At 36.2% G+C, this 25,982-nt stretch overlaps 1 protein-coding gene and 1 long non-coding RNA gene across 3 annotated transcripts in view; both read right to left on the reverse strand.

Annotated features, from left to right (window-relative positions):
• Window positions 1-1,617: 1,617 nt before the first annotated feature.
• Window positions 1,618-25,982, reverse strand: part of LOC105388260 (thyrotropin-releasing hormone receptor) — an 83,425-nt gene continuing 59,060 nt past the window's right edge. The window contains exons 3-4 of one of the 2 annotated variants that reach the window (XM_038111503.2): window positions 20,404-20,584; window positions 1,618-3,814 (exon numbers count right to left, since the gene is read on the reverse strand). In XM_038111503.2, the coding sequence (XP_037967431.2) occupies window positions 2,740-3,814; window positions 20,404-20,584 (1,256 nt within the window). In that variant the 3' untranslated portion in view covers window positions 1,618-2,739. Of the gene's footprint in view, window positions 3,815-9,896; window positions 11,687-20,403; window positions 20,585-25,982 lie in introns of those variants that run through there. The other variant, XM_038111502.2, reaches the window with a different exon arrangement.
• LOC125490693 lies at window positions 14,960-16,105 on the reverse strand. Its single transcript, XR_007267843.1, has 2 exons — window positions 15,812-16,105; window positions 14,960-15,483 (listed from the first exon to the last, which is right to left on the reverse strand). It is a non-coding gene; the product is annotated as an uncharacterized LOC125490693 (long non-coding RNA).

Genomic DNA, 25,982 nt, shown 5'->3' on the forward strand with positions numbered 1-25,982 from the left:
TTTTGCATCGATGGTAGATTTAACATGATATTGATATGAGCTGAGAAGATGAGCTTCCGGTTATTATATCTATTGTTAAGTATTTCCCAGCACGCTCCGTAGTTATCGCTGCTTACTTTGAGGTGTTGTATAAGGCGCTCCGCCTCACCTTTAACTTTAGATTTCAGGAACTGCATCTTCTGCGCATTAGAGAGCGATGAGTTGTTATGTATGGCCTCCATGAAGAGATCTTTGAATGAGGTCCATAAGTGATAATTTCCGTGGAATTGAGGAATGTCCAGAACTGGTGTAGACTTCTCCCGATGCTGCGTGCTCCACATTTTCTTATTGATAGCTCTTTTCATCTCATTGTAACACTGCTCGTACTCAGAAAATGCTTCTTCATACTCCAGATTCTGGCCGTTCAATTCTCCATCCAACTCCCAATGAAGAGAATCAATAGCTCGCCACCTGATTTGCAGCGTTTTAAGACAATCTTCCAATTCCCATCTCTCTGATAAATCGTCTAAATTAATGCTTGATAATGTTCTGTTTAAAGCTCGAAAATTGCTATTTTGTTTGATAAGTTTCTCAGAGCATCTCTCAGGCTGCATCTGTTCTGAGGGATCGTCATCGGCGTCGTGTGAACTAGTCTTCACTTTGAATTTGATAGGTGCCGGGGTCAATGTTGAAGTGTCTCGAGGTACGGCTCCTGACTCTTTCATGTTCATGCTGTCAACAGGTACCGAATCCGTCGCCCGACTAGTTCCAGGTGCTGCTGAGGCCGGCTGCTGCATCCTTGACGCCTCATCGACGTGCTCAAGCTGTTGTGCTGTTCCCGTTCCCAATTTTAGGACGGGTGGTTTCATAAAAGGTGCTGATAATGATGATTTTGATTCCTTAATTTGATTCATGATATATTCGTAACGAACGCGTACTGCCTCAAAGACGTTGTTGACGAAATATTCGTGCGATTTGTCGTCAAATCCACATAATTTAATATGATTACTTTGAAATTCGCCCCAATAACTATTGAGCACATCTTATTTCCGCTTGAAATAATCAGTTTTTGATTTACGATCCTTGGGGTCTTTTTTAAAGTTGATATAGAGACTTTCCATAGCATCAATGATTTGCTGTTGCGTAGCTAGGATGTCTTCCATCTTGACTTCCATTTTTTAAGTTGAGAGCAAGCAAAAAAAAGGAAAGATCTTACTTGATAAAGCTGGCTGAAGATGATAGTTTGATGGTTCCCTGACTCCACAGGTCTCCAAATGATAAATCCTTGCAAAACAATAGGTAAACCACTCGCGAAGCACAAATGCTAAGATTCACGACACTCGCGACTGATCCCGCCTGTTCCGAAGGCTCGAAGGACCAAAACGATGTTGGGGTTGATTGATGCCCACAACAACGGGGTTGATAGTTATTGATAATTGATAGTTTGATAGGTTGAGTGCCGAACCGCCGCGTGACGTATGATAATGAAAAGACGTCGTAATGTGTGAACGGTATATTGAACACTGAAATATGATTATGTAGGTACAATTGTCGCTAAGTCTAAGTAGGTCGCACGTTTAAGTAAAATGCAAACTAATGCCTAGATGTTAACTCTAACAACATACTCGAACAATACTTAAGTTAGGTACTAACAATTTTTTAAATTGTAAAATATAACACATAAAAATTATATACTATCGTAAATGCATGAAATTAAAGATAATTCCAATATAAGAATTCTAACAAGTCTCTTTAGTAATTACCTCAGCACATGAATAATGCTATGTTACACACACATTCATTCATATAAATGTCAAACTTAAGTATAAAAAGAGCTTAAAATCCACGAATCTCTTTTAGAGATTGTATTTATTTGGCTCAAAGCCAATCGCACCGATATTATAATGTAAGAAACTTGGTGGTTTAAGGTCTACCTACCGGTATCGTACTTATCAACGCAAACGGATTGTCATAAATCTATGGAGAAACGACGCCGGCTATGCCGATGGATGAAGTGGATGTACTTGTGTGAATTTCTATACAAAGAATACTGAATGCGATGCGTCCGTTGCATACGATGCCGAAAGGTGGACGTTTACCTTTAAGGAAGCCGATTGGAAGTCGTTCAAACATTCTGAGCATCTTATGTGTCTCCAGTGAGGATCATCCCCAAGTGGTCTACACAGGTACATATTTATATAGGGTGGGATTTAATCAGAGACTTTGTTGTTGTTGATCTCATATAGTGCAAGAAATTTTAATTATGAATTCAATTGCCTGGGAGTATCACTGATAAAATTCTATTCTGTATACATCCGGTAAACTGGAATATGAACCACTTTAAAATGCAGGTTGTATGATAGTATCCGATGCCAATACTTAGTATTTTGGTTATCACTTTGAAAGAAAATGTAAAAATTACAGCATATTATGTAAAAAAAAACACTTCTAAAATAATACTATCACTGACAGTCATTAAAACATAATGAAGAAAGGAACCGACTAGTATGATTTCCTGTATTATAATTAATTAGATGTAAGTTTTTTTTATTAATTAAATTAAATTAAGTAAGTACGTAACTGTAGTTAAAAGTTATTGGTAACTTAAATATGTAGTTTCTTTGGGTAAATAACGAAAATTAAAAAAGGATATAAGACAAGTACTTACCTACGTTAAATTTTATGTCAACATTCTAAATATTACTTATAGACTCTCTTACAAACTTATCACAAATGGTTACATGTTGATTGATAAGTAAATTACACAAAACTTTCCTTACTTTTAAAGTCGTATACAAATATATTTTTACTTTCCTTGTCTGTGACAGGGACACATACAAATCTATTCTTACCTTCGCTATTTTCACTTACATCTAACGTTATAGAATATACATTATTTGTTTTAACATCTAAGTTCAATATTTGTATTTGTTTATTGTTCTCAGTGGCAGTGTCTGTTTCTTCATTATTTTCACTTAAAACTACTTCGTCATGTTGGCAGTGGTTGTCATGGACATCTACTTCTATAGGTACATCGAAATTATCGTCTATAGCTGATATAAACTTCATACTATTACGTCTAGTGTTTTCAACATTTACAATTTCACCTACTTTTATTTTTTGCACCAGCGGTTCGATGAGAGCTTCCTTTACTTTCTTGCCGTCTTTGTTCAAGACTATTTTTTGTGAGCTCGTTCTATTGCTGTACCGTCTCCAGAACGACTCTGAAGTATTCTGACTGCTCGAGAACCCAGTGGAAGTTGTCGTATTAAACGTGTCTCGTCTTTGCATATTCTCTCTCAAGGTCCTACTGCACCTCATCAGCTTATTTATCCTGAGTAGCTTCACAAACCCCTCCCTAAACTTGGACGACATCAAATTATACAGAATCGGATTGACTGCCGAATTCAAATACAACATCACCCTACAAAAATACAACAGTATATAATAACCATCTATACCTAACGACATTATTGTCTCTGGCGGGAACACTATGATCCACAGCGTGAGTGCCTTGAACGGCAGCAAGCAAACGAAAAACGACAGAACCACCGTCCCAAGCATTAGGATCACCTGTTTCCTATACCTAAGAACATTTCCTCCATTGGCGGTGCTTTTGGTGTTTTGGGAGATGATGACGGGGTTCTCCATGAGGTTCTTGGCGATGATGCTGTACAGCACGAGCAGGATGCCGAGCGGGATGATGAAGAAGACGGCGATGGTGAGGATGAAGAAGAGGGCGGACCAGAAGGTGTCGGCCTGCGTGAGGCAGACGGGCGCGAGGCTGCCGTCGTCGTACTCTTCGTAGGAGAAGTGAGCGACGCCGAGGATGGGGCTGTGGATGGAAACAATGAATTAGAAGATAAAGGACAACTGTTTCATTGATAGAGATCTCTTGGAAATACATACTTTAGAAATCGCTATTTAAGATCAAATAAAATTTTGCGAACTTAGTTCATAACAAACCTTGCAGGGTTGGCTCAGGTAAAGGAAAAATATTGATAAACGATTAAACATAGATGGAAAAGCCACAGCAAGCCATCGGTTAACAGCAGACACCGTCGCAAGTCTTGTCTGTAGTAGCCTTCACTGCTGTATTCAGAGACATTCACTAGCAAAAAAAACACTTATGTCAATACAAATTTAATAAGACCTCAGTTAAAATTTATGAAAATTTACGTAAAGTTTCGGATAAGGCTTAAAAAGAATAGAAATACCTTCCTCTATATACCTACATCGACTTACAAATCACCCTGTATAACTATAGATACCTACATAGCCGTAAACACGTACCGCAAATCATATCCCATCTATCAATTTGCAGATAGAACTTCAACAATCGAAGACTCATTGTGAATTCCCGGATATTCCGCTAACAATTTAAATCGTCGACTGAATGTGCTCTGGGAGACAATGTTGACGGTAAATGCGAGTGCAAGCTTGTGCCTAGGCTTTCTAGGTCCTATCGGGGAATTTGCCAGAGATCTAACTTTAAGCCTAGATCCGTTTATTGTGAAAGATATTGTGTTGAAAGCGGGACAGCATGGATTTCCTCAATGGGGTATATAGAGACATGGTTGAATCATTACGGACAAGTGAAAGAGAAATAGTAAGGTTCTTATTTCCCTTTGATTAGGATTGTAAATGGTCGAAGTTATTTCCATATGGCAAGTTTGCATCAATCATAGAAAATGTGGGGTTGATGTGATGATAGACAAATTAAAGCAACAACCTATTAAAGCTTGATCTTAACACTAAGGGTGGGTTGCACCATTTAACTTTAACTATTACAAACGTCAAATCCCTTGACGAGAGAGATCAATCTTCAAGAGATTTGACGTTTGTAATAGTTAAAGTTAAATGGTGCAACTCACTCTAAGCCTTGTCGCTGCTATTTTACCTTGTTTTTGCATTTCTTCGAAGTCTTGTCACCCGGCGGATATTATGAAGCGTGAACCATGCATGGAATCAGAAAGTCCCAACCACAATACTAGTAGGTTACCTAGTTACTACCATAAAACATACTTACTTCGACTGATCGAGATCCTCGTGCCTACAACTTACCTACATAATAATATATAGTTGTAAGATCTATGCATTTTCGCAACAATGTCCAAACTACTATTCATTGCTATAACTTGCTACCTTAGATTAACAATATACGAATAAGATGGTGCGTGTCACATACAAAAAACTGTATGCATTCTGTTTACTATGAAATAGTTTTCATAATTATCATCATTTTCAGCCCGTATCTGCCCACTGCTGGGTATAAGCCTCGTTTTAAGTTCAACCTAACGACAACCATTGTACCAAAGAATAAGGTCACAAATCTTCTTACCGAACTAATTAAAAATAAGAACTGACAATGGTAGAAGTGAGGTGTTATTTATCGACATGTTTCTCTTGCCCCGACACTCCATCTGGTTCATATATTTTTAATCTAAGTACACTACGTAACCTGCATTGTCCAGGTAAGAATAGATTGGAAACCGTCGCAAAAACAAAAGAATAACAGATGAGTAGAGTCAGACAGCGGCCCATTCTGAGGCATCGGTTATTGATGAAAAGGGACATAAAATAAAAGGTTATTAATGGAATTATCGAAAAGAACGCTTGCATTCTTTGAATATATGTCTTAGTAGGGTAAAACTGCCAGTTATTGGCCATCGTTAGTTACTGGCCACTATAAACTTAAAACTCATAAAATAAGGAATGAGGCATCACCTGCCATCTGTGTTTTTTAATAGAACTTTGTTATCTAACTGACTTTGATTTTAGTACAATTTTTTGCCACTATGAAAAAAAGCGCCATACTATGCCGCATTTTTCTGACAGTTGGCGGTCGGACTTCCGCGTGTACGCTTCAGAGTAACGTATTTCTTAACGAAACACATTTCTTCAAAATTGACATTATTGGTGATTGAAAGCAATTTAAGTGATTTCTTTAGCATATTTATATGGTGTTCATGGTAAGTTTTATTAATATATGATAGTTTCATGCAATTACCTTTGGGAAGGTGAGTTTATGGAGGTGGCCAATAATTGAATCAATATATTGCAAATTTTCTGTTACTGGCCCCCTATGCCAATAACTAAATAAAAATGCAAGTACTCTATTTAGATGAAAATCGACTGTTTTCACAATATTTATAAGTTGTAGTATCGTGTGGCAAAATTTCACGCACTTTTATCAATTAAATTCAGTTACTGGCATAGGTGGCCAGTATTTAACGGTGAAGTGGCCAATATCCGACCGATGTATTTTGTTACAGTGCGCAAACCATCAGCAACGGGATGCCACCTAAACGAAGACAGGTGACTTAAATAAAGCCTTCAAATTCATAAAAGACAAGACAAGACATAGACAATAGAAAATAGTTTTCAGAAATTCAACAATATTGTATTGAAGGATATCGATCGACGAACCGTCTTGCCCAAAAGCTCGACGAGTTTCAGCCCCCAGAGCAAGCTTGGTTTCGAAAAGACTTTAGTACAATAGATCTACATAGTAAGGCAGATTGTACAGAAGACCGAAGAGTAATCAGTCTCTGTGTCTAGCCTTTGAGGACTATGAGAAAGCCTTCGTCTCCATTGAGACGGGCAGTTTTGGACTCCTTGGAGTGATGCTAAATCGACTGTCGCTATATCGGGGTGTTGAGGTGTCTATACAATGCTGCTACTATGACTGTCCAAGTACAGGACCACAAGAAAAAGACCTATACAAAGGCAACGAGGAATGAGACAGGGAAATGTGATTACTCAGAAACTGAAGACCGATGCATTAGAAGATGTCTTTAAGACGTTGGACTGGAACGGGCACATGTCACACCTCCGCTGCACAGACGACATCGTCAATATGGCAGAATGTCTCCCGGAACTCAACTGGATGCTAAGTGGCCTAAATGCTGCTTCCCAACCTGTAGGCATCCCTCAAAGCCTGAAGACAAAAGTCTAGTCAACCACTGCATCCTGCACAGTGATAACGTATGGTGCAGACTGGTGCACCGATTTAAAGTGTGCAGAGAGCTATATGCTTGGGGTTGCTCTGATAGATCGTATCAGAAATAGGGTTATCTGTCAAAGAACTAAGGTTACCGACATATAGCTGTCAAAATGTGCTTAAATAAAATGGCAGTCATATCTCCCGATTCTGCCGAAGAACCGATAACCGTTGGGTTAGACGAGCTCTCGTATAGAGACCACGAACAGGCAAAAGCAAAGTGGGACGCCCTCCTGCCCGCTGGACCGACGATCTTAGGCGGGTAGCTGGTAGTGGCTGGATGAGGAAGGCCGAGGACGAGGACCGAGTGTGATGTTTGGGAGAGGCCTATGTCCAGCAGTGGATGAGTATTGGCTGATGATGATTCTATGACGATGAATAAAATACGCACGTACAGCGTCGGTAGATCTTTGCTTGATTGGTTGTATGTAAAGTACGCAGGAACGGTGTTTATTAAGTAATTATATAATTATGTATACAAAAAACATGTAATTGTAAATGTTATATTCCTCGTTTTTTATTCTTAGAAAGTTGATTGTTTTTTTTGTTTTTGAAGTTTAGCCGTGGTTAATATTATTCTGCAACTGATTTTAATAAAGTTTTTATTAAAGGAGACAACTTTTTAGAGGTTTAAAGCTTTTTTATAAAATTATTTTCTGTGGCCAATAACCAGCCTATAGATGGCCGGTAAGTGATTTTTTTGGCCAATAACTGCAATTTTACACAGATTTGCAATAACATATATTTTTTTATCGGTTACAGTTTTCTAAATAAATTATTGATTTACTGCGAGGCAAAAGTAGCTTTTCTAGATTACATTCATACACCATCTGTCAATTTTGGTTTAATCTGTATGAAATAATTCAGCTATGAAGTGGCCAATCCGCTTAGTTGGCCAATAACTGGCAGTTTTACCCTATATGTACCTATGTATTTTTTGAAGATCATAACTTAATAAATGGGGCATTTATCCAACATTGAACGATTGTTGTCTGATTATTTCATCTATAAATAATACTGCGTAAGTAAATTTTGTCATAATATATTTTTTTCGATGAATATTGACCTGTAAATGGCTACCTCACTGATAAATTCCACCCTGTTCATAGTAGCCATGGCCCATAGCGTATATGAAAGACCGTAGAGTCGCAGTAATCATCCAAAGCCGATAAAGCAAATGTGAAGAAAAAACTTTTCCCCTTTCCGTAGAGACAAATAGGCCGACAGTTGGTACTACAAGATATTTTATGGAAACATCACGAGGGGCAAATGCGTAAATTATGCAACAATCATATCCCTTATTATTACGATCATATTTTCGTGTCATTCCCAGTTGGGATGCGGACATGAGATGAGTTCGGAAAATTTCCACTAGATTTGGCTTATTCATAAACCTATTCTGTATACTATTCGAATACGTATTTTATTGTTAAAGAATATTAAGTATTCAATTTGTTATAGACAAAAAGGCCTTTGGTCATTTAAAAGTATTTCAACAACCAAATCACCAACAAAAAAGAGATTCTATAAAAGACTTACTTTAAGAAGGTAGTGCGGCTCTAAAGTGAGTGAAAATGTAGCGGCATCAAGAATCACCATATTATTATATTATTATTGACCTATACAGTTGATGTATTAGTAACGCAATTTTCCGTCACCGCTAAAATCTTTATATAGCTTAGGTACTTACCCATCTTTTTTTGATAATTATAAGTATTTGAAGGGCATCATTTTTGGAATAATTTTGGTTGGGAATGTTGGGATACTAACATAGATAACAACCGAACCGCGAGCCCTTCAAACTTATTTACCTTCACCTACTAATTACCTATCCGGGTAACTTTCCTGTCAATTTAAGTTTACACGAGGATGGTACGTCCTTGCCCGTTTTGTGAGTCCCGTGGGGCTGGTCGTTTCTGCCCTAGGGCGGTTACAACATGGTTCACCTCTCCGGAAGGTCCAAGGTCGTAAACCATTCAGATAATTGGTACTTTAGCAATGAAGCAGATCGAAAAAAAAGTGCAAGCAAATTTTAAATCTTAATATTGAAAAAAATATGTAATGTAAGTGATATTAATCAAAGTACATAATATTTTGTAATATAAGTATTTCCAGAATCTTTGAAAGTTTTGATAAAGGGTTAGTTTTAAATATACAGGTTGTTGCAAAAAGGGTATACTAAGCCGAAAGCTACATGTTCATCATTGTATATCTAAGCCCGAAACTGATATCAGAATTTCAAAATTCATGAAAATAAATATTCATTTTACATAGAAACTTAGTTGGTCACGTGACTTTTTACTATGGCGAATGAATATTTTTTCTCGTGAATTTTAAAATTCTGATTTCAGTTTTGGGCTTAGATATACCATGCTGCACATGCTGGTTTCGGCTTAGTATACCCTTTTTGCAACACCCTGTATATTATTTTTACAATATAGATACAAATCACCAAATACAAATCGTTTAAGTATTATATTTATAATATATAAAGCTTTTTATTATATATCTATACAACAAAGTCGTGGTGGGCGCCGTAAAGCCTTATTTAGGTATTGAAATTAGGAGCAAGGAATGCTTTATATTAGAAACAAATTGTATATTTATGAAACGGTCCCTTCACCGAATAGTTCCAAAAATATATGTAGCGGGATCGGACCAGTTTTATTATATATCTTCTGAAAAAAATATTACCCTTAGTGGCTAGAAGATGCATTTTCCTAAATAAATATCATCGTATACGGGATTTATATAAAGGGTTTGTCCTAAATATTTACTTTTTCCTCTGGAATTTTCATATTGTGAAACTAAGTAACTGTTAAGGCTGTAAGTACTCAGAATAGTTTTTGGTATTATTATTAAGTATTTTTTCTTTGTATTTTATGATGCCTAAAAAGGAAAGGTTAAATAAATATACAAATTTCAATTCTAAATATATTTAACTCTGCATTATATTATCTTAACATGTAAATAAGTTTTTTTTAATATAATAACGTTACAATAACAAGTTTAAATATCTATACAGTTATTTAAATATCAACATTCTTGAACACTGTCAACCTGTAAGGTACAAGGCATTATCACTTTTACACAGTTACAGTTAAACATGGTGTAGGTACTAGTATGAACTGATAATTTTTTTTAATAATATATTTTTTAAATAATTTACGTAATTATTGGTCTAATCTTCATCGTCTATTTTTACTTTAGGCGGGTCCCGGCCTCGACTTACGGAATCAAAGTTAACGGCGTCACAGAGTACGTCTAAGATAATAATAATAACCATTATCATTTCTTTAAGGCGTCAAATAATTATTTACAGGGTATCAGAGGACAATCCCAAAAACTTATAAAATAAGTAAGTAGGTACCTTAAATACTTATTGTGGATCTTAATTTTAAAAACTTAAAAACAAATTAAATTGATGACATAGTTGTTTGTCTGACATGAACACGTTAAATAATTTTTTTTATGTAATTTTACTGGACCGTCGGAAATGTTATTTTGTGATAACATCGAATAGTTTTTGATCATCTGCGATTGAATTTCATGGTGTATATTCCCACACTTATAACTACAAAAAGACGTACCTTAGGTAGGTACGTATTGTCCATTTATCAAACAAAACTCTCCGGAAAATGGTACTGCTCCACGCTCCTTCCCTTAAACGCTATAATACGATCTACGCTAAGTTTTTGGTACGTAACATGCTTCTTACTCTCATCCATACTTTTAGCCTTAGCACTATTTACAAGGATGCTCCTTCGCAACGAACCACTATTTCGGGGTAAATCAATGTCAATATCTGAACTCTTATTTTCGGAATGTCGTAAAAATCTCTGTGAATCTGAGCTGGTCGGCTGGTCCACATAGGCGGGCACTTCGAACACATCTCCCTCGGAGTGCATGCGGCTTATTTTATTAGTCAACTTGGTACTCGAGCAGACGGGAGCTGACTGCTGACGAATGAACTTGTTCTTCACGAAACGGTTAAAGAAGCCACTATTGGCCGCGTCTTCTGTCCTCACGTTGGTCTCAACGGAGTCTACCTCACTTCTCGTGGCGGTTCGGTCGAGACTGCTTCTGTGGAACAGCTTCTTCAAGCTATTAGTGGTTCTGGAGAAGCTGCTACTAGTCGTTGAAGCGTTCGTGATAGTATTTGCCCGACCCGTGCTCGTGCTCTGGACACCTTCGAAAGAGTTCTTGTAGCAATCGCAAATCTTACAGAAACCGATCCGGAATTTTGACGACATCAAGTTGTAGAGTATCGGGTTGATGGCCGAGTTGATGTACAGCATGATTCTGGAGAAGTAGAGCAAGTTGTACCACTTCTCCGGACTCATGTCCTCAACGAACTCAGAGGGAGTGACGATTATCAACAAGGCGAGGATCCTGTAAGGCATGAGACAGAGAAAGAAACACAAAACCACGGTCCCGAGCATCAAGATGACCTGCTTCCTAGCTCTAACATTATACGGGTCGACAGTTTTGTTCATGACGACTTTAGAGGCGGCCGAGATGAGGTTTTTGGCGATGACACTGTAGAGGACGATGAGGATGATGAGCGGGAGCACGTAGAGGAGGATGATGACCATGACGAAGAAGGCGATCTGCCAGAAGGTGGCGGCCTGCGTGAGGCACTGCGGGTAGTAGGTGCCGTCCTCGCGACCGGACATCCGGTGTTCTGCGATGGCCAGGACGGGGCTGCAAAAGAAAAAAACGGGTGAGACATAGAGGTTGAAGTAAGCGTTCGTCTAACACTTAACATGCAACTGTTGGAAATGTCTTAACGTGGTATGTGAATTCACGTTTCAAGTGATGTTTATGTTGAATTTATTGCATTTTATGGTAATTAAGTAAGTACGTAATTTAAAGTATTTAGATAAACATTGAAAAGTCACGTTAAGACACTTAGATATGTGTATAAAGATAAAGAAAAATACAGATTGTGATAAATTTCTATGTGCTAGGCCGAATACGAAAACAATCTTATTTAGATTAAATATAATTATTTAGGTAAGTATTTTGCTAACAGTGAGAAATTTTGTGTAACTGCTAAGTATATTATAAACATTTAAAAATATTTTTACTAAGTAATACGATAATTTTCATGCAAGTAAGTGACATTTACTTAAACATAAATTCAATGTGGATTTTAAAATAAAAATAACTGAAAAACCTATAATTTATAAATAACATAAACTATTCACAAAATAACGAGAGATCGCATAATTTGACATAATTAAACGAAACTAAATTCAGAGTGCAATTTTATCAATGTCATTATCCTCAACACTTTAATGCACCCGAAATTACTGAACTACTTTCATTAGGGGACCAAATATGTTTATCCGATCTCTGACAAAGACACTGAAATGCGAGAACTTTATCGCCATTTTTATAAGACATCCTGTATTGCTGGAAAGGCTCTCACAAGGCTGTGACAAGGGCTAAAATAGCGCCAATTGAAATAAATCTTCTTTTCAAGGGTTTTCCTAAAAAAAGTGATGAGACAATCCAATTCGATTCCAGTGTTTTTATCGATTATAAAATTAACAACTAAAATAGGAGTCTAAAAAACTATCAAGTATAATTTAGTGTGGAGTACTATGGAGACATAAAAAAATATGTACGAATATATATTATACATATATACAATTTGTTTAACACTTATACAGACAGACAGACAACATCAAAAGCTATGTGCTATGTAGCTGACACATTCATAACTTTATAAAGCATTTTTTCCACGAACCTTGTTTTTTGAAGGTTTTCGTTTTCACAATATATTTTGAAGTATTTTTCTGACGTGTTTCTTCGTATCATTGGCCTTGGTACCACAGCATAAAATTTTGAAAAACGCATTATATTATAAAAATATGGTTATTGACAACTATAGCTCAAAAATATGATAATATACACTTCTATCTATTAATTACAATAACTGTAAAGAGTATTATATGAAGAATAGCATATATTTTGACGCATTATTAAGTGACAAGTAAAATAACACCCTATAGTTAGTAAAAGGAAATTAATAGATAATTTAAGAAATTTCATAGTTAAATGGCCTTCTTTTGATCTATTGATAGCAGAAAAAAAACAGAACGATTGAAAAAGCCTCCAATTCATTAACTTGTTGAACTTCATTTGATTAAATTTGGGCTTTCAAATAGAATAATATTTTACCACATAGATTTATTAAGAACTGTTTAAAGACGATATATTTATACCCATGCAACAGTATGGTTTTTTAAAAAGGAGAAATTTATGGTGCCTACATGGTATTTAAAGGGTTCGTTTCTACTTATACCGACGTAATCGGACGATCTGAGGGGTTACTCTAATTTTACAAAAAAAAGAACGAGCTCGATGCAATCGGTACCTGCATGCAATAGGATAGAGTTAGAGGTTACCGCATCAGCGTGCTTTGAAACTTATTTTTGTTTTAAAGAAATACACAATTTATTTGACACACTGAGACAGAATAATAAGACAGAAAAAGAAACAACAACAAAATAAAGAGAATACTTAATACATTATACAGAACAAACAGATAAAGGTGGCTGTCCATAGTGTCAAAACGTAACATATTTTTCGTAAGCTAGAGTGATCTCCCCGAAACTGCGCAGTAAAGAGTCACAATCACTGTGCCTCCACAATTGTATCTGATCTCCAATTTAAAGTTTATAATATTCTTTAGCCCAAAAGAGTGCCGATTGTAACCAAATAAAGGTGCTCCTTACAATAATAAGGCCACCGAAAGCGTCAGTTTTGTTTGTTTATTATATTTTACTGAATAACCAAGAGTTGGTAGCTTCAGTAGCCAATATATAACGTATTTTTTGGTCCTTTGTACATGGTAGAATGTTATCAGTCTACTTCCTTAAGGCAGTTCGATGTATAATAATATTAATAATGTATATCAAACATTGTATGGGAGTAGATCCATGATAAAGTTTATTTCCAACGGTATGTTTCTAGTGAAAATTTATATCACTTTGACCTTCATCTTAACTATTATTGTGGCTTAATTTATTGAGAGCATTCATGATAAATTTAACACCCTGTAAATTTCACAAAGAAAACAACGGTGTCCATTGTGGATCCTAACATACAACGTCTATAATTTGAAGCTAAACCAATAAAGGGTTGACGATGCGAACGACTTTTATATATTGCGTTTCTTTAGAAAACTGCGCTTTTCATAGAGGAGTTAAGGAATTTTATTTTATACGCTCTCTCTATTGTGCTAAGCCGACAATATGGCGGTATATTGAACATATTTGTCTTCAGTTTACTGTCCATGGACCGGGAGACAATTCTGGACCACACGCCATTATTCAAGTCGATAATAGTGCCCACGCATTTAATTTAGTATTCCTTTTCAGGAAAGATTGTGATAAATACATAACAAGTCAAAATTCACAAATTCTCAGGGGTTGTTCAGAAGGGCTAGTACGGGGCGCACATAAGACGTGACAAAAGTTCTGCGTCTCGCTCGCTCTTGAAGCTGCGCGATGTGAGTGAGCGCGATGCAAACTTTTGTCTTAAATGCGCCCCGTGCTACTAGCCCAGAATGACCCCCTGTATAATAACAATCATACTATTTCAGTAAAAAAACACGATGTTTTAATACTTACATAATTATTTACTTTTACGGTAAATTTAATAAAATCCTAGCATCTGTTTGAATTAATTCTTCTCGCTTCAACTTCCAGCGGCCGCGCTACAAGAGGGCAATATTTTTACTTTCGAAGGAAACTTTATATCAAAAATTCAATTTCCGTCCGTAACTTAACTTCATGAATGCGATGTTTAACTTTTGATTAATGGCCACTGAAAATTATAAATGATTTCGCGCAGAATTGTAACAACTTTCGACGCAACAAATTACATGAGTAACAAACAAAATTGCCAAATTAAAAATAAATATTTACTTTCTCTTCTTGTACAACGGAGATAAGTACCACCCCGAACCATAGACTTAGTATATACTAGCGTATAGACGAACTGACAGCTCGATAAAACGTGACCAATTTTGATTTTTCAGTGTGTGCATTAGCTAGTGATGTACCTTTCTTTACTTTGGAGGACCATCGATAAGTTATTGAAGTTCGATGTTCGACCCTTGGAGAGTTGTTCCATAGACTGTTGTTGTCCAAATTATAATTTTGACATAGTGTAAAAAAATGCATAAATAAAAATAAAAACACTTTTTTCATCGCTCCTTATTTTATTGACTTTTAAACAGAACAATCTTAGATATATCAGCTGTCTGACTCATATTACAGGCTCTGCCTCGGATGGCCGTGTCTGAGATGTTCCCACATATTTATTTATTTAAATGGTTCATTACAGTTTCGTTTCCTAAATTATGAAGTTTACTTTCATTCTTAAGTCGAATTGCTGCAAATGGTAGAGTTCTTCTTTGGATTCCAACCAACGCGTCCAACTTATTTCATACACTTTCGGCTTATTATAATATCTATAGAGGGAATCTGTTGGACAAATTATAGAAAATAATTAGTTTATGTATTTGTTAAAAGATGTGCCTTGCCCTGACTTATTTTTATAGCTAACATTCAAGATAAAATATCGATAATGATATCGATTAATTTGAGTCAATCCCTAGCGTACATGTAAAATAAATTGATGAAAAATATATCCACTAAAATCTTGTAAATTATTAACAAATGGACTTCCACATACACAAAATATGAAAGTAAACAACAGCATTGGCATTATTTTATATTTAATACAGGATAAAAGACAAGTTTTAACCAAAAATATACGCATCATAGCAGTGATGACGATTTTGGTATTTACCTGTGAAATGTGCAATTTTCAGGATTATTTCTATGATTAACGCCACAATCACTCGCAGAAGATGTTACCATTGTTGAATACAATTAGATTTACTGAAAATAAACCACGATGTACGCAAAAAATCCAAAATACTAAGGTGTTGATTTTCCGCGTGCTGAATTGTGACGCTCTGTCATTCAAAACCAGTCACAGTTTCATTGGATTCGCTATCCTTTTCTATCTTGCCAAATTTCCGTAAGGGATTTTCTTCTCCCTCGCTCGCTTTGTTCGTCTATACGCTAGTATATACTAAGTCTATGACCCCGAACATTAGCAATGCTTGTCTCACAAATCCGACGTAAGCTGTATGGATCTGTCAAATTATCGTTTATTGAAAATGTTGACTACTTAAAGTGCTGATAATTGGGTCTATCACCCTACCTCTCTGATGTTGTGACTCTAGTCGCAAAACCGAACCTACAAACTAGTACTAAAAATAAACATCAAAGGCTATGATTTCATGATGCTCTCCTCTCATAAAATGCACCATATTTTGCATCGACGACTACTACAATAACATACCTATAATAATATAAGTACTTAATAATATTTCGTAGTGAATGAACGAGCCAGACAAGCGCGTGGGCGAGGCCACATCCCTGCTAGGAGGGTTACTCTATAGTCTCTATACTGACAAAAAACGAATGAACGAGAGCTGTCGTGCAATCAGCACGTTTTACATAACGAAATAGAGTCGTGGCTCGCGCAGCAGCGCTCTGAAACTTAGATTTTCGTCTTAGAGAGTGCCCCCACTTATACTTTTGAATTTTCATTCATGTTTGCATCTACTCGTATAAATGGAATTTGCAGCCGCCAGCCAACCCCCTTTACCACAAATAATAGGAACTTGTATTTTCCGTCTTCGTTATGACGCCCTTTGAAACGGGATATTATTATTACTGGAAAGATAATTTATTTTTAAATCAATAGAATTTTGGATGATAAAATGTTCAATAATCTCATGTTTAGGGGACTAACTAAACGAATATTATTATATCCGTTTATTTAACTTTCATACTTCAAATGCAATAATAATAATTATATAAATGTATGTAGTTACTGTATTTAAACTATTTTCTGAAATTATAGACACTATGATTTTCCAGCTAGGACAATGACTGTACTATATATTTATACATATACGGATTGATTGCTAAGTCAATATATTCCTTTAAATGGGTGAAGCCCGATTGAATATAGGGTTCCATCGACTGGAAATACCTTCCTCTACAACCCATTTAAAGCTATACATCGACTTACCAATCACCCTGTATACTGCTTCAGTTTTAACCTAATACTAAATAGCAATATTGTTTATCTAATCCAGACCTGGTTCAAGAGAGTACTCTTTAAGTGTCTACCATTAGCCTTTATCATGAGCTTCGTATACAATCTTCAAAGAAAACGAGGCACCTTAGTGTACTGATTGAATATAATAATTTGTATCACTTAACCTACATTATATGTATAGTACGGTTTTCGAGATTGAACATCCATGGAGTAGTTTATTTTATAAAAAATATCGTATAATGTATAGTATAGTCTTATCCCAGACTTTCGACATTAATGTTCTGACATTAAGATTTGTCGAATGAGCCTACGATGATTTATGGACAATCATCACCAATTTATAAAAGTGGAGATGTTTAATAAATAAATTCTCATAGTTTTTTCAATATTAAGTATGTACTCAGTCACTTTTTTCATCCTTACATAATGGTTTAAGAACCAATTTATCCATAGTCGGTTAGAGCATAACCAGGTATTAGTGGTTGACTTTTGACACATCTGTCAAGAAATTTATATGACGACGAGATGACGTATAATTAATGAACTAATCCCAGTCGGTTAGATAACTGACTATGGAGAAATTGGCACTAAATATGTTACAGGATATCAGCAGTGGGGAAGCCATTTCCCTTTTCTCAATTTCCCGATCACTGTGAATGTGACAAAAGCTGACATTTCTAAAGAGTGTTGGAATTTATTTGACAGCTGCTGTCAGAAAGGCTCTCACCGGATGTTTTTGTAACTTTGATAAACAATGTACAACAAACTAGATGGAGTGTCAGTGCAATAAAGAATCTAGACAAAAATCACCTAATTTTCCAAGTGAATATTTTGAATTAGTTGGGTTTAGAAGATTTGGTACATTATTCATTGGTGCAATGGTTGTCATAAGGTTGAACTTTAAAAAAATATTTCGGTTTGAAAGTAAACAAAAAGCGGACATCATTTAGCTTTGTTTTGTATGTGACACTACATCTTGATCGTATATTGTTTGTCAAAGTTGTGTACAGTAAAAGTTTAGATGAATATGTACAGACATCTTCAGAAATAGCTCTAAACTGTCAAACTCACGACACGCTTAGCTCCAATTTCACAATAGTCGGTTAAATCGTAACCAGGGAAAGGTTGATCAATTATACGTCATCTCCATATTAAATTCTTGACAGATGTGTCAAAAGTCAAGCAATAATCCCTGGTTATGCTCTAAGGGCTCTAACCCACTATGGAGGAATTAGCACTACAGTCATTGATCATTAACGATTGGTTAGTTTGACAAGGTACAAAACTATGATCGTGTGGTGTGTTTGTGATTTGAGTGTGACCGTACCTATTTTTATGTTATGGACAGATATATTTGATGTAATAAGTAAAATTAAGCATAGCAATTCGCACTTAGGGCATTCCAAATGTAAGGTTAGAAAATAAGGTTAGAATTTGTTGGATACCACATTCGATTATGCATCACATAAAATATATAAGACTATAATGATTTCCTTATTTTAATAAGTGTTTTTAAAACATAGTCCATGCATACGTACTTCTGATCTAAGTAAAATACAACGATTAGGTATAAGTACATATATGAAGTGTTTCGTACTATTATACGTAACATTAAAAGCCCAGTTAGTGATGCTCAGTTGTTTCGTTGTTCTTCTGTTGTTTAAAAATACAACTTTAACGTTATGTTTTTTTCGTAAAAGTGGACCGAGACTTGTCATAACATCAATTCCTTTCGTAGAAAACAGCTATTTCTCTTTTGTTCTCGCCATGCGGCATAAGTCATACACCCTCCAGTCTTCAGGAGGATAACATCCAACGGCGGATGCCACAAGCTGTTATAACTAGATATCGCAACGGAATTTAACGCAATTTAGCAACTGAGCAAGTTGAGGTGTAGGGTAACGTAACGTACCTAGGGACATTTTCGACTACCCCAACTTTGAATGAAGCTATCGCAGCGTACAACTAAGATATTAATGTGAAATTTTCTTTATTCGGTAGGATATATAATCTATTATCACTAGTATTTGTGCTGGAGCTTTGGTGTGGCCAGATTTTATTAAATTAAGATAAAAGTAAAAATGCTTGTTTTGACCCAAGGTACGTTACACGTTTGTACCTTGGGACACTGTTTCCTATGGCTTTGTACTATGGAAAATGCAAACTTCTAAATAACGCCTTATATCTCTGTTCTTATTGACTGACTGCATCTCTCTTCTGTCCAGTTTCACTCTGCCACTAATAAAAAGTAATAAGAACAGAGATATAAGGCGTTATTTAGAAGTTTGCATTTTCCATAGTATAAAGCCATAGGAAACAGTGTCCCAAGGTACAAATTTAATCGTGTCCCAAGGTACAAAAAAGCAATATTTAACCAAAATTTAAATATCTTTATTTTTAATTTAGAAATCTTTTAGATAATTGCCATGTCATAAAATTAAATAACTGAAAATTTATACGTGACATCCATGTCTCTATTTTGAGTATGCCTCAATGAGATTACGCAACTCAAAAAACTATACAAAAGCTACTTTTGACTCCAAAATACTTCATATTGTCTTCACCACACACTCGATGCTGGTATGATCACGAGACTCACTAGTTTTGCCAAGCGAGTAAAATACTATGCCTAGGGTAGAATTTTAATGTGTTTATTCAGCCGGTTTTTAAAATACAATCAATGTCCCGAGGTACAAGCGTCCCAAGGTACGTTACGTTACCCTACGGGTAATTAGATTCAGTTTCATAGAAATGAAATAACAAAATCGCTCTAGAACGATTTCCGTATCGCTTTTCCCTTCAGCCTTCAGCGTTCGTAATGAAAGTTTCATAAGTATTAAAAAAACATTGTATCTTGCCCAAATGAACCTTACGCGGGTCACTCCATACCGCGGACCTAAAAACTGTCTTCCGCACATTGTACAAGATACCAGACTTATACCAACCATCATCATCATCAGCGTAAAGCCATCCACTGCTGGACGTAGGCCTCTCCCAAACCATATCACTGGATGCGATCTATAGCGTTTCCATACCGCTGTTGTTACAGTCCTATGGCAACCCGGAGGTGCAGAGGGTCTCCACTAAGGTTCGCCACTTCCGCCTATCTTCGGCTGTACTTTTGACCTTGCTCCAGCCTAGTCTAGCGGCTCGCAGCTCGTTTTCGACGCTTCGGCGACATGTTTGGACAGGGAGTCCACCGGAGCGCTTGCCATTTTCCATTGCCATACTGCTGTTACCTGACCTCATTGTTTTCTTCTCACCTGGTAAACAAAGCAGCGAAGAACCAGGCGAGCGCGCAGATGAGGGTGGCCCGCGTCTTGGTGCACACGTAGCCGGCGCGCAGCGGCTCGCAGATGGCGTAGTAGCGCTCGAAGCTGATGGCCAGGATGGTGAGGACCGACGCGTGCGCCACGGTTAGCTCGACGAAGGGCACTGCTAGACCTGGGGAAGGGTAGGGAAAGTTAAATGGTTTAATCATCATAAAAATGCAAAAAATATATATGACATGGTCAACGTAATATACGCACGGGAAATGAAAAACTTCCAGTCGCATATGGAACGTCAACAGCAGGTGGAACCTTTTCATTGCTCGTGAAAGTATTTTACAAACTCTCTCTTCGTAAAGGGACCTTTGTCTTATCTTATGAGATAAATATATACCTATGTATAAGTATTTAGAAGTACCTATTTCTATACAAAAACTAGAAACAATTCATATAACTAATTAACTAACTTTTATAACATCCTATGTAAATATCATTTATCACAATAATAATAAAAACGAGTTAAATAAATGGCTATCTTATCTTTATATAAAACTATACAGCAGTGGGAGAGTGCTTGATATTTATGGGGTGAAATACGTTTAAAACCGTAATCTTAATCAACTTTGATTAAAAATTAAATGACTATACTTCTATAACCAACCCTCAAATTCAACATTCCATTAAAAGTTGAGATTCGAATTGCGGAAATTCCCCCAAGTTCCCTGATGTAAAGTTGAATTTTCCCGACTCGGTTTAAATCTGACACTGCCCACTCAGTACATACAACTTAGCACACCGATCTTACTGCCCCTTAGGGAGGGAAAACTGGGACAAAATGGCGGCTAAATGTGAAAATATATACCGTCTTGTACAGTTTTTATTTTCGCCAGTCCCCTTCGTTCTAAAGTTGCTTAAATTATGATCTGGATAGGTATTTGCTTTTTATAACTTCATGACTGTTAGAGAGTGCACGAAAAAAGCCTACACCGCGCAACGCCTTTCTGATACAGGTAAGTATGTTTGACAGCGACTGCCGCTAATCTGACTGGCCAATTCTATCACCAGCCACGGCGGAAATACCTATAGCTCTCGTATTTATCACCGACATGATAATTATCATCAAGCCTTAAAACACAATTTAAGAGAACATGTTGTATTGTACTTATTTTCCTATACCTGTCACCACCAGTGGATATTCTTTATTTGAGTAGGTGTATAGCGGAAGAAAATAATAATGATTAAACTAGGTTTATCTCAGCAGATACAGTTTCCACCCACGCAGGCTGCAGCTAAGAAGAATGTTTATAAATGTACTTGGATTTAAGTCACGGAGAGTAAATAAAAACAAAGTTTTCTTGATGTGCGTGGGAGGAAACAGGGTAAAGTTACTTTGATAATAAAATGCAAAATAGTAGAGAATATTCCCTGTTGTACAAATGTGCAAGTTTGAAAGTTATGATTAGTTTAAAATTTCAAGAAAATACATTTAATTTTAAAGCTTTATCCGAGGGAACTGAGAATATAAACTTATTACGTACATGTAAGTATACGAGTTGTATACGAATGTAAATCTTCGATTGAACGATGTTTAACTTATTTCTATGAATACAATAAAAAACACACTTTGTCAATTTTAATAAAGTTGAACATTGGCAGGAATAGGAGGACAGCTAAATTTAGAACGTTGCAAAAACTTTACTAATAACAATTTCTACATTGTTATTAGTAAAGAAAAGAAAGTAAACGTACGGTGGCCTGCGCCTAAAAGTATACAGGCGGAGTTTTTAAAATAGATCCCTGATGATGATGGGACCAGCTACATCTGTTATAAAACCGGGGACGTGTTGTGTGTGATGTATGTAGCAGTGGTGTTTATGTGGATGTGCTTGAGCAGCATGTGAGCTTGAGATCGCTATTTTAAAAACTCCGCCTGTATACTTTTAGGCGCAGGCCACCGTACATAATTATATAAAAGTATATACAAATTACCCCGATGAAAAATATCCTTCGATTCCACTAACTGATAACCTTGCTCCCAAAAACAACTGTAGCAATAGCAACAAACAAACAGTGTAATTACAATACGCCTTTAATCAATGTCAATTAGTAGAAAGGAGCCCATTTTTAACACGGTCACCAGTCTAAAATACGATTAGGTTAGTAGTTAAAGTCGTAATTTCTGCCCGCATTATAACGACTGTTATTTCGAAAAAAACGATGTTTAATTGTTTACACCTACGCAGCATACGTACAACAATAAATGTATTGGAGGTGTGTTATGTTAGGTATGTAGCACTTTACATTATGTATAACTTTCGTCATCTACGAGTGAAGCCATGGAATCTTTGAAATATGTTTATATTATAACTGATACACCAATTTCGAAATAAGAAATCTTAGATTAACAATATGCAAAGAAGATGGTGTGTCACATACAAAAACAAAACAAAAAACAACTGTCTGCGTTTTGTTTACTGTCGATCTGTTTTAAGTTCAACCTTATGACAACCATTGTAAGAAATAATAAGGTCACAGAATCAGAAGATTTCTTCTGACCGCACTAATTCAAAATAAGATTTATTATTATTAAATTCTTTATTGCAATAAGTAAATTGGTACAAAGGCGAACTTAATGCTAGCAGCATTTTCTACCAGTTAACCTTTGGTGATGTTGATAAAGTGATTGGTAGTGCTTAAGGCTTTGAAGAAAGAAGATTTGTTCGTATATTGTTAATCTAAGTGAAAACTCTTTGATTCCGGTAATTTACAAAGCATTTGTAAGTACCTACTACGATGAGGGGTTTATAGTCATCAGCAACAGATAACCCGTCTTGTCGTGGATGGGTGATCGCTCGAGCATCCATCAAGGGCTCATCAGGCAACTCAAGCCACGGTAATCCGATCATCCTGGCTGTTTTAAAAGATTATCGCCTTTTAGCTTTTAAGCAGCACAAAAATGTAGAATGGGAACATACCTAGTTGTATTTTTCTTTTGAAGGATCCTTCTTCAATGAATACGTCCTTCAACCTATTTCTATTTTTCAGAAATTAAGTTTAATAGTCGTTGATACCCACTTGGTATACAGTCATAAAAGTGCTTTGACAAGGTACAGGATAGAGCCGTGGTTCACGCAGCGTTTCGAAGCTTCAGAAAAAGAAAAATGCAGCTTTAATTCTCGTTTGATCGTTCGTCGATTTAGATAGTGACCTTGACCCCCAAAATTGTGTATTACGTGTCTCTATAAGAGATGAGATGACTGTTATGTAGCCACCTGAACGTATTCCGTCACCAATATCGGCAATTATCACACAGCTTTCACTACAACCACGCAAACAATCAGGGTCATTAAGCTTCACCATTCATTAAGCTGAGAGGACCACTGACCCGAAACAATAGTCGCACAACATTTATCCAAATTAGTTTCCTTAAGCCCTGTAAGGGATAGAATGGGGATAAACGTATTCGAATGCGGTTATTTTTTGGCCGATGGTATAAATAGGTATATAACTGTAACTGAACACTAGAATCCTAACTAATATTATAAATGCGAAAGTAACTGTGTCTGTCTGTCTGTCTGTCTGTCTGTCTGTCTGTCTGTCTGTCTGTTACTCTTTCACGCCAAAACTACTGAACGGATTTGAATGAAATTTGGTATACATACGGTCTAGACCCTGGGAAAGAACATAGGCTACTTTTTATCCCGGAATTCCCACGGGAAAACTTTTTAAGGCGAAGCGAAGCTCGCGGGAACAGCTAGTACCATATAATAAAGGATTCTATCCACCTGTGCACAGGGGTGTAAGTTTACTAAAAAATCAAATTCTAAATCAAGATAAATTCTTGACCATTATTTTTTTAAATGCGTCATTTGGTGATGACGTTTTATAAGTGGAACTATTTAATTGCTCATGAGTGTAATTTAATTAATAATTATAGTAAGTAACTGATTCTTCCTTCATTGGAAGGAGACCCGTGCCTCAGCAGTAGGGACGTGGTGATATGATGTGATGAATTGGTTTTTACATTTAGGTAAATACGTATTGTCGATGGCACCAAACTCATTCACCGTCCATAAACTCGCCAACCAAATATCAATACTGAAAGTTGTATGAAAGCATCGCTACATACGATTATATTAAAATTTAATATCCTAGCCGTCATTACAGTGATATGTGGGTCCAATATGGAGGAAACCATTGGAAAATAGACTCTGAAGAGGCACGTTTAGGTTGCATTTGCAACGTAAATTGGATAGCGCCAGCTGTTTCTAACGATACCGCAGATAGCAAGTTTATTAATTTTCCGGAACCGGATGTGAACACTTTTCTTACATTACTATGTACTTATTATTGCTTATGTACAGGCTGTTAAAAGAGGGTGACTCGTTGGTCGCTCTACAAATTTTCAAAATGGAAAAAAGCTGTAAATAGGTAATTTATTTGAAAACAAGTTGTTATATTTTCTATATATGGGTATACGTTTTGTTTTAGAGAAATTATAAAAATATTGATAACGTCACGATTTAGGCCCGATGCTCTATTTTATTTCGTACTAGATGTTCCCGCGCGCTTCGCTTCGCCTTAAAAAGTTTTCCCGTGGGAATTCCGGGATAAAAAGTAGCCTATGTTCTTTCCCAGGGTCTAGACCGTATGTATACCAAATTTCATTCAAATCCGTTCGGTAGTTTTGGCGTGAAAGAGTAACAGACAGACAGACAGACAGACAGACAGACAGACAGACAGACAGACAGACACAGTTACTTTCGCATTTATAATATTAGTTAGGAAGTTAGGATAAGTATAAAAAAAACAACCCTGCCCTGCTGTAATATTTTTCCTATTTTTGATGTAAGCATCTATTTTCGAAACGGATGAACCGCTTTTGATACAGTTTTTATTGTTTGGAAGAAACCGTTAGAGTCGAGAGTGATTTTACATTTTGAATTTGATTGTATCCTAATGAAATTTATTGATTACATTACTTCTTATAATTTAGTTATCTGCAGTGTTTAAACTTCTTTAGTTCGGTTGTTATTTTTAGCCAATCCTATCATATAATCAGCTCACGAATTAACAAAATAAATAAAACAAGTAACTTTGAATAAAAGGAAAACTTTTTAAATACACTTACGAATTCCTCCACAAAGAAATAACCAGCTTTTTATAACTTTATTACGACTGCTAGAGTTATTTTTATTACAAAGTAGGTATTTGCTTGCAAGGCAAAAAATGCTATGAACAGATTTATTTGGTTTAAAATATGTAGGCTTAGGTATGGCGATACGGCACGTAACATAACGCAATATTCCATGTTTCAACAAGGTTCCCTTCATATCCTATAATAGTTTTGGATTGAACAACTGAAGAAATGAGAGACATGAAGAAACTACAAGGGTTCCGTTTTCGATATTCTGCTATGGAACCCTAAAACCTGATAAATGTGCCAAGGGCGTCATCATTTCCCTTTTATCTAATGAAAGCCCTCAAATCTTTACCATTTCTTCAGGGTGCAGGGGCCACTCTTTATATCTCATTTGGACGGTTTTTTTCTTTCTTAAAAGCACATCCTCGCG

The sequence above is a fragment of the Plutella xylostella genome, chromosome 26, assembly GCF_932276165.1.
Source record: "Plutella xylostella chromosome 26, ilPluXylo3.1, whole genome shotgun sequence".
NCBI lineage: Eukaryota > Metazoa > Arthropoda > Insecta > Lepidoptera > Plutellidae > Plutella > Plutella xylostella.